Below are 13,182 nucleotides of genomic sequence, written 5' to 3' on the forward strand. Positions count from 1 at the left end.
ATTGCCAGCGCCATCTATCAGCATCATTCAAAGTTACAATAAATTTGTAGTCAAATCATTGCGTCTCCGGCCGTAATCAACAAATTATTAATATTATTAAATTATTATTATTATTATTATTATAAGCGCTTTATTTTGATATTTAGTGGACTGTAACATGACACGTGGGGTTAGCTCTCAAAAGAAACTCGCAAAAGGATACACCAAAACGCTTTTATTAATCTTTGAATACACAAAAACTAATTTATATAACAACTAACATTAACGTTGGTTTTAACACAAATGTAATGACGCAAATGTACGAGGTACCATATCTGAGGTAGAGTGCGCGTGGATACAGTACACGGGTCCTTACTTACATCTACTCAGGCAGCCGTTCATTTCAGCGAATCTTTTGAAACGCGGGACGAGGGATGGGGCTCCGCATACGCCAGTCGTCTATAACATTAATCTAGTTTAAATATTTATTATTAGTCTCTAGGCTGGATTGGTAGTGTAAAATAATAAATATATGAAAATAAAAAAATGTTTGTATGCGCGCAGGCATCGAGATGTCGCGAGGGCGCTGTGCCGATGGCGCCGGTTGAGCGCGCTCGGCTAGGCGCCCATGCGCGCCTGGCTGCTACTGTGTGCGGCGCTCGCGCTCGCGCCGGGCCGGCCGCGCGCCGCCACCGCCACGCTCGCCGGGCCCGCCGCGACCGACGCGCCCCCCGCGCAACCAGCGCCCCCAGCGCACTCGGCGCACTCGACACACTCGGCGCACTCGACGCACTCAGCGCACTCGGCGCACTCAACGCACTCAGCGCACTCAACGCACTCAGTGCACTCGACACACTCGGCGCACTCAACGCACAGCGTCGTGGATCCGGCGCGACTCGATCACATCAAGACGCAGATACTCGCAAAGGTAATATCCGATACACGTCTACTGCAACATAGGCCTGAAACATAACAGGATATGTAAATAAATGATAGATAATGCGATGAAAAAAATACCTAGTGAAAAATATTGAGAGGAATAAAGAAGCACGATAAAATAAAAACTATTATGTGAATAACTTAAAGAAAATATTGATGAAAGTCGTCACGATGACTAGCCTTGCGCTACCAACAAGTTTTGAATTTTTTGGTCTAGTATAAATAAGAATTAGATATGGATCGATGTAATGATGGTGTGATGTTCCAGCTGGGGCTGACGACGAGGCCCTCGCCGCTGGGCGCTCCGCCCCGCGACGTGGTTCGCCAGATCCTGGCGCGCGCCGCCGACACAAATACAGAACGGCCGCGCGAAGAAGAACACGGCATGAGAGAGATCATTGCGATTGCACATAGAGGTTCAATTTAATCCCATTCATAATACGTACATGTCATTTTTAACATTAGCTTTGTTTTAAAAAACGAACAACTTAAAGAAGAAAAGAGAGCTATGAATGCTTTCTTTTCTTCTTTTTTTTCGATCAATCATATATTTAAGCACGTATATAGATGCTCACAATATCTTCTTCAATATTAAAATAGATCTCATCGAGTATTATGTATCGTTTCTTCTTTTCTTTATTCTTCTATCTTATTTATTCTCTTTATTTTTCTCCTTTCTTCCTTTTCAATGTTTTTCTTTTTTGGCATTTACCTACAGAATATATATTAAAAACGTAATTCATTTAAATTTATGAAGTTTATGACGCATATCTGTTTTCAGACGGTTCAAACTCAACCATATAGAGCTTAGAGACAAATAGCTTACTTTACTAAAGTTGATTAGAGAATCAATGACACTATTGACAATTTCCCAAAATAAACAATCAAAATGCATGTTTACTTTAGAATAAGACCATTCTATAATTTGTATAAAAGTGAGGTCAAACATTTAAGCAGTTCTTAAAAACTAAAGTTAAAATTCATATAAAAATTGCTACTAAACTTGAAATATTCTTCCATAAAGCACTAGAAGTACAAAATGCCGGACTAACATAACACAACTTTGTTGCTAAACGAATAAATGTTGCTGTCATTTTTATCACAGGCGCTCTGAAATTTACACATGCTTCAAATACATATACGACATATAAATTTGGTAAAATAGATATTTAATTCTAAATTATAACTAGTATGTTTGTTTTATATAACAATGCACATTTAATGTAAATAATAAATTTCTATAATAATTGTCAAAATTCAATAACAAAAATCTGAATATTAGAATGCGGTGCAACTTTTAAAATTGATTTTAATAGGTAAAAATATATGTATATCATACATAAAACCTTAATGAAATCAGATAGCTTTGTTACTTTTTCGAATGTTTGAATTGAAAAAGAGTTTTGTTAATTTAAAAATATTATCTACGGAATTAGAATCGATAGATAAATTAAAACTAGACGAGAAAATAGTATAAGTGAGAAGCATAAAAGATATTTAATAAAAAAAATTAAATTCGTTGTAATACCAGACGCTAATCTTCCTTTTCTTTTGTCTGAAATATCTGCGTTTTGACGTCAAAAAGTTTTTCGTATTTCAGATGAACTATTTCATTGTATTCGACTTAATATATGTTACTTCAATCGCCTGATTTGAAATTTTGTCAGATCATCGTCTAGTGGCAGACGTCTGGTCACAATGAGGTCAAAGCATCCTCCGATCTACTTTGTATAAAAAATGAATCAGACGTTTTCTGCTTATACGGAGTTATCGAAAAATTTGTTCCATTTAGTATAAATTTTCATCAATATGTCTAACCCAATTGGCTTTTACTTTTATTATTAAAGCCTTTTGTGTTCTTTCGATAATCAAAAACCTCCCTCTTCTTTTCACAGGCATGTTAGAGATTATTTCAATATTCCAATAAAAAACTTCTATTTCCATTTATTCATTTTTATCTTGGTTTGTCGCAATACTTGAGCTATTGTTACTCTTACAACATTCTATTTGTCTTTCTCTGGTATCTCTCTGACATTTCTTCCGACTGTCTCAACCATCTTCGACTCTTTCCATTCGATTCTTCCAAACCATCGTCTTGAAACCTCCTACCATATAATACCTACAAATAACTACCTAATTTTAATTACTGCTATAACCTTACATTTTAATATATCAACATCAGAAGTTTTTGTTTGTTCTTAATAAATAGGATTGAATTACGTTTCAACTGTCTCTAAGTGATATTTATCATGTTCGACATTAAGTTTAAGTTTATGAACATGGCTATTTTTACTTCCTACATATGTAAATTTTGGTTTAATATTAATTACATTATTCCTTTGTTCATTTTTAGCATCAATTAGCTTTGATTTGTTACTATATTTATTTCTTTTACTTTTTTACAATTTAATTTCTACAATGCCCTTTGAATTGCTGGCTGGTACATCATTGGGTATTGCTTATGGTATTTTTAATTGTCAATTTATTTTATAAACGCATACCATTATCATCTATATAACAGATAAATTGCACTTTATGCCTTATATCATAAAGATTGGGAAGGAAATAACGAATAGCTTTCGGCAGTTGAAACTTTCCGGCGTAATATTCGCTCGTAAAGTTCAACTTGTTCGTGCGATCTGAAATCGCGGTTCGTAAGAGCTTTTAATATAGTTTTCAAAGTTTTTATATCTAGTTAGAATATCCTCGATGCGGCGGAATGACTCATTTTGATCCTTTATACTTAATGCTGTGAACGTCCGTATTGTGTGTTAACATTTGTTCCAGGAACTCGGACATGTCCAGAGCTGGCCATAATAAAGTTTATTTTTTTATTTATTTTTTTATTGTAAAATTAAAATAATTTTAAAACACCTATTGGGTTACTGGACATCTTTTCTCAGATAGCGGCAGTTGCTAATATTGTGATTTTTTTAAATTAATTATTTGCGCCCAAAGCATCAAGAACTATGGTTCCAGTAGTATGAAACCACTAGTCATTGATATAAATTCAACGAAAAAAAATGTGATACTGTGTGGCCACCACTAAGTCCAGAGGGTAAGAACTCTAGAGCAGAATCCTCTTTGTCTCTTCCGACTTTTTGAATTGAGAAGAACATTTAAGAAGAAATAGCTACAGTTATAATAGATTAAATAGCATGCTGATTTTTTAAAACCTTCCTTGTCATTTGAAAGACTATTATAGATAATCCGGAGAACATGTTGACAAAGCTATTTAAAAAAAAGATCTGAAAATTATTACCTTTTTTAATAAAAAAAAAACTTTATTATGGTCCCTATATCATTACATATTACATGCTTCTAACTAATTTGTATTCCTTTGAGTATGTTTTCAGATTTTTCAGCGATTTAGAAATCTGTTAATCGAAGAATTTTAAGGCAAGTATTATTTATATTTCATTTATATATACTCATACATTGCAAACATTTTTGTATGTTCCTTATGTTACCATTGATCAAATGATCTTTAACGTTAATATGATTCTGATATGAAATAGATTAACAGACTTGATATATCAGTAGAAACACGACAGTTATAAGGTTAATGGAATCAGGCGTTACCTTGCGGAAGTCCATCCTAAGTAAGAAAAGGACCAATATTTAGCCACTTCCGCACATGCAGTGGTAGTCGTGCAACAAAGTGCACCGCCCCCCCGCCCGCTGATAAATACATATGCAGCAAACAATGCGAATCACACAACTGCCACCGTCAAATTACTCAACACGTGTTTCATCCTTCCACGGGGCATCTTCAGGAGTTATGTTACACCGATCAGTGCCAAACGCAGAGTGATGTATAAAGGCGCCTGTTCAGCTTGGCATGCTGATCTTAAATATTTAATGTGTAACTCTGTGTTTCTTGTCTCACTACTGCGTCGAGCGATGTGCTCCGCCTATTGCCACACTTTTTTGTCATGAGTTTTGTGTCTTTAATCATATAGATAGCCGCCAAACACCTGAGTATTCTTGGAATGGTAAGCAGTATTTTATCTCATGACAACTCTTAAGTCTGTATGTCACACAAATCTGGTTACTTATAGAATATTGTAGCCATGTGTATGATGAATTGAAGTAACATCTCGAAGCATTGAACTCCATACAGATACAAGCCAAGAGGCTGAATGGTAAGCATCAGTGCTTGCAGCATCAGCGAAAAATTGCCAGTATTCTATAGCCTGCATTTTGAATAGTGTGCAACGGAATTACACCAAGTAATGCCACTATCTCCTTTCTTCCAACGAATAACAAGACGAACGTATACAAGACATCTGTACGCGGTTAAAATTCCTTTCACCTGCACTAAGCGTTTTGCTAATACTTCTATAGTGCTAACAAACAAGGAGTGGAATACCCTATCGATGTCATTGTTTTCAGACAATTATAACCTAGGAGTCTAGTCAAGAATAAATAGGTTTCTTCTATGCATATAGTGTCGCAGGCCTTGTCAGCGCTTAACACAAGCGAGATAAAGGTCCAATGCTTCTAGGATAAAAAATGATAGATAAAATTACATTTAGATATATTTCAAAGATAAATAAATACTTATGGATGTAACTACTTATGTATATGTTAACAACTGTAAATTCTATATTATCTCGTTTATGGATAATTTTCTTATTATTTATTAGTGATTAGAAGTTCAGTGTTCAGAGGTTTTTTTTTTAGTAATATTTACATAACAAAACTGTACGATACAGACATTTTAATCACGTATTGTTTTTTTTTTGTGGAAACTTTTAAATTGTTTTTTTTTCTAATTTATTCTCTGTTATTATTATTTAAAGAAATATAACTTAAACGTTCAACAGAACTTAAGATAGGCTGTCTTCTAGTTCCAAACTTAACTGGATACTTATGGTTTATTTTAGAGAGTATATATACTCCCCATTCTAGCCTCTCAAAAATTCTTACGCCGCCCTGTATAACATACATAATTTTTATATTAAAACGAAAAGTTTAAAACAGTTTCAGGTCTTTGAAATTGGCACCTTAACAAACAGTTTGCCGTTCAGATGGGCGTGGACCCAATGTTGGGAAACACTGCTCTAAACGCTATGATAATTTGTTAACACAATCTATATCATTGGAAGTGAAAAATTTCCCCATGAAGAGATTGCGTGACTATTGATAACCGTTCTCAAAGGTTAATGTACTGTATTAAACCCAACAGAGATAATTTTTTTATAGCTTCATATAATTTTAAATTATTTTATGATATATATACTAACATATGCTATGCCCACGATTCCTCTACGACATCAAATCAGTAATGAAGAGGTTAGTATGCGAAAGTAAACAACCATTCTCCAGCAGATATGCAAATTAAGGTTGCATTGGGCAGGCTAAATAGCAAGTAAAATAGATGTAGAATAAGGCCTTAGAGTTCTAAAGAGGGAATAGACATACTACCTTAAGTTAAAGTCGTCGGAAGACACTAGATCAAAGCCACTTTCAACCGGTCTTATGAGCAAATTATGGGGCATGTCGATGTTCAGCTGTGGGCGTCTTACGTGTGTATATATATACATGTGTGTTTGTGTGTGTGTTTACGTGAGACCTCTAGTTCCTATATCATTTTATAGTACAGAGACTTTGTGATCGGTCTACCTAGGGGGGAAAAGGTTACCCGCGCCGAATCAACCGTCTCGTGGTCGCCACTCGAAAACGTTTCGGTCTCAACGGCCATCGCTTTCGCGATATAAAAGCTTTAAAGCTGTAATAAATCAACCTTGTTGTTAATGGAATCGGAAAAGTAAGAAAAGCACCAATATTTAGCCACTTCCGCACATGCAGAAGTAGTCGTGCGACAAAGTGCTCCCGCACATGCAATACTACTGTATGTGCGGAAGTGGCTAAATATTGGCCCTTTTCTTACTCAACCTTGTGGTTTTTTAATGGTCTCCGTGTTTAGGAACCTCTCTCATCGCTACTTATGGAATAGAGTTTAAAAAAGTTTAATATTTTTTCGAATTACAATTCTGATTCCATTTTATTTGCAATATGTACAATTCTTTCTTTATTTTTTCTTCTTTTTATACAGTTTTTACATATCTAATACATCTCCATATATCCCCACCATTCTTGATAACCATAGTATTTTATATCATAGACTTAATTCTCATTTACTCTTCTCTTTCGTCAAATCAACCTTATTCATTATCATCCATACATGACGACTAGAAAGCGACATGTTCTGATAGTGGAAGTTTAGACGGGCCCCCTTTCACTACCGGTTGACAGTGCAACATAGTACTCACCATATAGAAATAAAATAATAAAAATATAAAAGAGTAATGAGGAATGTATGAAAGACGTTACAGAGCGAAAGGGAAAGACAGAAGAATTGTGGCAAGAATGAAAGATCATGTGATGTATGAAAGAAGATAATGAAAATAAAAAAAAAATATGTGAAAGAACTAAATAATGTTAAATAGTCCCTGTCCCACACAAGATAGGGGTACGAGAGGCTTCCAATAGCGGGGGCCAAAAAAAAAACATAGTATTGACCTATAAATAAATCATATTTATTGGAGTGGTAATGTTTTAAAATTAAACAGATATGGGACTTTATTAGCTAAGGTGCAGATGTAAGTGTCGTTGGGGGTGTGGAAAAAGTGGCCCTGTACATGCACTCGATTGCGAGTTTGACTCAGTGCATTACAGTGTATGTACGTATGTATATGATATTTTACATATGTTCTGACTCATCACGATTTCTTTGAAACCATAAGGATAAAAAAATTGAAATTTAGTAAGAATATTCTTTATAATATACGCGAAACAGCTAAGAAAGAATTTTACAAAATTCTTTACATAAGAGAGTTTGTGGTGACATTTATTTTGTTGGTTAAACGAACGGCAGACAGTTTTATTTGCATGAAAATTTCAAGGCAAACTTGACAAATCTATATCGAAATATAAGTTAGACCTTGTGACAAACCAGCGACGGGCGTCGTAAAAAAAACCGTATTCTTAATACAATAAAAAACAAATTCGATTGAATCGTAAACCGACTACCATTCCATACGCATTTGCGACCGACATAAATAGAGCCGTAAAAACTTACCAGTCAGTCGTAATGACTGTTATAGAAAAAAAACAATACGAAAATGAATCTTAATGCAAGCGCATAAGGTGCACGGGGTGATCGATATTAAATTTTACGAGTTTTAATATTTTCCAGAAGCTTAGAGACGTTTCGCTTAAACTTCGAAAGTTTTCCGCGACGAAGACGATTCTGATCGACCATATTATTCTAGATTTTAGCGAGTATTTTAACGGTGGAAGGTTATATAATCTAGAAAAAAAAACCTTGTGTAAATTCTACTTACTTCTGCTAACTTGAAAGCATTGCCTCACTGATAAACAGTGACGAAGACAGGCCTGCGTTCCTCAAATGTTGCAGAGAAGTAATTGAGAACTTAATTAAAAGGAATAAAGTAAAACATTCATGTGAAATAAATAAAGAGAAAATAATACAGAAAGTTTTTGAGAATTGTGAAAATATATATGTATATTTATTAAAGATATTATATATTATAAATAAGGTTGTAGTGCCATGTCCCATAAATACGGTAGAGGAGAGCAAAAGGCCCCCAATAGAGGGGGTAATTAACCAACAAAGATTGCTACCATGACCCGTTTTACGCAACCCACATCGAGCGATTTAATTAAATCTTCAATCAACCAAGTGGCAGGCATGGTACCAGCTCGTGGTTGCCACTTGAGAGTCTTTAGTCCTCTCCGGTCGTCAGTTGCATGAGCGATGTATTCCCATGAGCGATGTACTCCCTGCCACTTGAGACGAACAATACAAGTTACATAAAATATAATTTGATTCAATGTAACTTCAGAGATCACTCGGGATTCTTCTTTGACTTGTTCTCTTTGATATCTGCAAGTGTCACTTGGATAATATAAGTCAAGTTTAAAACAATATTAAGTATTTTTTTTATATTTTTGGTAATGTACGTGAAATTTTGTATATATACAAACGGAAAAAAATTACGACGAAATAGCCAAAATATTTCTTTACCCTAGTTACCTATATATAAAAACACGTGTACGTATAAACACATGTGGTCCAAATGTCCGATAACAGAATTCTAATTTTAAATTCAAATTATTTCATAACCGTTAAATATAAGAGCAGAAAAAGAACTGTATTTACTTTAATATTTATGCGGATTTAGTAATCATGATATATTATTACACAAAAAGGTACAGGATGTTTGTAATCGAAACGTATTTAAATAGCAATGATTCGTATTCTATTGCAAGAAAACAGTATTGTTCATATACAATATTAGACGGTTATGTGATACTCCAAATGAAGATCATTGTGGTCAGTGGTTGTGAAGGCTTCGAGCAATAGGTTCTATAACAAATAACTACCAGCATGACCTAGCTGAATTTATACCTAGCTATCAATGATGTGTAAAAAAATTAAACACAAAAAAACGTTGAGGATATTTTTGCGGATTTAAGATAGAATACGCTTATAATGCTATAGCCTAATTTTATGATCTAGATCATATAGTGTATCTCATTCGATTTATGCTATATTTGCCTGCACGCGATTAGTTATTCTCTATTAATTAATTTTCGATTCACACAAATGGTGCCTTTTTATACGTCTACCGAAGAACACAAAACATACGTCAAGAAGAGATAGATAGATAGAATTGTAGAGTGAAAGAACGGAAAGATAGATAATGTGATGCCTGGAAGAAGAGTGTGGTAATATAAAATGAAACATGAAAAAATTAATAAAAGAAAAGTAAAATCTCTGTTTCCACACAAATAGGGGTATAAGGAGAGATCCCCAATAGCGGGGGCCACGAATAAATAAACATACGTCAATATTACTGCAGCGTACTATTACAGTAATATTACAAATAAATCATGATCAATAATCAAGTCTTAGTAAAAGTGTGATGCAAATTCTTTTTCAATTTCATCGTTTTAGTGTTACTGAATCGACTGAATACTCCATTTAGAAGATCTAGATTAATCGTTGTTTGTTAGGATTTCGATTCTATCTTCGATATTTTTTTCGTTGAACACTTCTTTTTCTTCCTCAGTTACTTCTCTTTCTATATCTTCTTAATCTTCGAGTGCTTCTCCTCCAGTTTATTCTACATTTACTTCTCCTATTTACATTTGACTGTAATATTGACAGGACCTGAATTTTTCTAGATTTATTCTATTTCGCTTAAGTTCCTCGACTTGATGAAATCGTCGTCCCAGAATTCCAGTCTTTATATATACTAACAGGTAGCAGTTTTAGAGTATCATTGCGCTGTTGGAAGACATGTCAAGGTTAAATGGTCAGTGTAGCCTGTAAAGCCTCCGCCCAAAGACTTTCTTAACTACGTCATCGGCCCACATAGTGGGGAGCCTTCCTAGGTAGATAAATACTCAAATTTACTCAAACAGTCTTAATTCCCAAATGAAATATACAAATTGTTACTTATTTGCATTATCACAATCGGTTCTTCTTGCTTTGAAGACGAATAATTAAAGTTATAGAATATTTAATGGAATAAGGCATTACGTTGTTAGTAAGAAAAGGACCAATATTTAGTCACTTCCGCACATGCAAAGGTAGTCGTGCAACAAAGTGCACCGCCCGCCAGCCCGCTGATCAATGCGTATGCGGCAAACAATGCGAATTACAGAACTGCCACCATCAAGTCACTCAATTTACCCCTCCACGGGGCATCCTCAGGAGTCATGCTACACCGATTAGTGCCAAATACAGAGTCAATAATAAATAAGTTATAGGAATTAGAAATACCTTTGACATCCAAATGGTTAAAAACAATTTTGTTTTCAGATAATTAGTATCGCTACACCGGGCAGAAGAGGCGAGAGCAATTAAGACACTTTTAAACTGAATTGATACAGCAAAAACAAATGTAAGTATAGTTTTAAATGTATCTTAATTTTAGAATGAAGCCATTTTAGAACTTGCTTTAACAGTAATTATAAGAACAGTGTTTAGTTTATTTACAAGTTGAAATGTATTTAACAGTAAATCATAAGCATAATTAAATAAGATAAATCCTCAAACAATCTAATTGTTGATATGTGACAAAACAAAATTGGTCTAGCCAAAGAGGTATCTTTAGTTTGTCAAAATACATTCAAAAATACGACTAAAAATTCTGAGAGGTTTTTAATCCAAGGCAACTTTATAATGCCATCACTGCATATTAAAAAAAATTAAACTTCAATGTACAAAAGTTTCTACCTAATATTATAACTTCGAAATAAATTTCTCATGAAGTGGTAATGGGTATATCTTTCGTGCAATTGACGGCAAAGGGTCTGAAAGGTTGGTGTGGGTAGGCTGCCCTTTAGGAGGTTTGACAGGAGGGTGCAAGAGGGTATTATTTAGATTACGACGTCAATATATAACATATATATGATCATGATAGTTAATTGATTACGTTAATTATTGTGATAATTAGTAGAGTATAAACATTTTTCGCATTTATCACATCTGAAGGCATTTGGAACGACTTTAACTTATTATATGTTACAGGTTCTCATTCTCGGAACCCTTTTTTGATCTTCCTTTGATATATACAAGGAATATATATCTGACATCGATAATTTATTTATTATTAAATAATTATCTACTCAACTGAGCGCTGCCTTTTTTACACGTCCACCGAAGGCAACATGCGATAGCGGAATGATAAAACTAATGCGATTGATTAGTAGTGCCATCTATCGGTTTTATCTGAGATTACAGCGTTCTGACATACATAAATGATCAAAGCGTGTAAATAATTATATTGATAGAGACAAATCGGGTATTCTAAAATTACAAAGCTAGATGCGTTCCAACAATGTATCAAATAAAATCTTATTTAACAGACCAATACGTTCAGATCTCTCTGTACAGCTCAAATGTTTCCTGACCGATAAGAGTTTGACCTGAGACTCTCAAAGAAAGTCCTTTTATGTACAAACAAACCTACATGGTCCTATCTTCGTCATTATCATTTCAGCCGTAGGACGTCGCACTGGACAAAGGCTTTTCGCATTGATTTCCTATAAACTGTTTCAAAGTGACCTGCACTCAGTATCTGCTTCTACCCTGCTTTTGACGGTTCGTGGTCTTCCTATAGAACCTTAAGGCCTTAGCAGCCATCCTTCCCGTCCGCTGTGACCTACCCACTACTACCTCCTTATACTTACTCTATATGTTATGCGACTGTTAGCTTTGTAGCACGTATATGTAAAAATATTTGTATGTAGAATATATACGATATTATACAGTAATATAGATAATGGCAGTCGAGGTAACAGAAGCCTTCGAGCTTACTAACTGTCAAGAGGATAAAAAAAGCTATAATTTTAATTTAGCGTTATTGTATGTGAATAAAAATAGCAGTGCTATATAGCGTGCTGGAACGAGTATGGTCATCTCCGAGATCTGGCCGCGTCCCAAATGTTGTTATTACGCAAGCCACCACCCACCCTACTACATAGCCTGCTATGCGCCAAGTGTTGCCAGAACTACGTATCTCTAAAAGCTTCATAACATCGTGAAACTACCGCGTAGTTGGATTGCTACGAAAATTTTTATTCGGGTGTTAATTTTTTTTAATTTTATTAATCTCGTTACTAAACTTTTTTCCTGAATTTATTATACTATTATCTTGTCATACAAAAATTCCTGTCAAATAATTTGTATTTAAAAAGCCCAAATTTATAAATGAAAATGTAGGTTGAAGAATACAGTAGGTTTTGAACTGGAGATCCACTGGTCCAGGGTGAACAGATGACCTCGTTATGTTCGTAATAAACACTGAATTCAGACTAATTCCAATCACTCCGGAAGTCTCTGAAGAAGACCTTTGTTCACCAGTGAAAATCTTACAGCTGCAAATGCTTTAATATCTTTACTGCAGACACATTCTTCTCACACATTTCTTCATCAGACATTTTCGTCTTAATGCGCATCGATGGAATCTGTAAAAGCTCTTTTCATATATTCCTACCCTCTACATTTCTGATAGAGAATCCAAATATTGTCTTGATTTAGTTATACCATCGGGTAGGTGATTGCCCAAATAGTTTTTCTACTTACCATATATATGTTGTAGTTGTCTGTTTGTTTGTCAATATTGCCAAATTAACATAGGAAGGTAGCATATTGTGAGGACAGGAAGGAATTGAAGACGATCTTTCTGTCCAAAATATAAATTCTTTTTTAACACCACATTT

General features: G+C 34.6%; 1 protein-coding gene across 1 annotated transcript; it reads left to right on the forward strand.

Moving 5' to 3' along the window:
* The first annotated feature begins 607 nt into the window (after positions 1 to 607).
* Positions 608 to 1,345, forward strand: LOC137925116 (uncharacterized). The gene is made up of 3 exons (XM_068768499.1): positions 608 to 675; positions 835 to 907; positions 1,187 to 1,345. The coding sequence occupies exons 1-3, from the start codon at positions 608 to 610 to the stop codon at positions 1,343 to 1,345; spliced, it is 300 nt and encodes a 99-aa protein (XP_068624600.1).
* Positions 1,346 to 13,182: the final 11,837 nt, after the last annotated feature.

This window comes from Battus philenor, unplaced genomic scaffold (assembly GCF_028537555.1).
Source record: "Battus philenor isolate CCGP_79_NKW_IND1 unplaced genomic scaffold, ilBatPhil1.0.hap1 SCAF_26, whole genome shotgun sequence".
NCBI lineage: Eukaryota > Metazoa > Arthropoda > Insecta > Lepidoptera > Papilionidae > Battus > Battus philenor.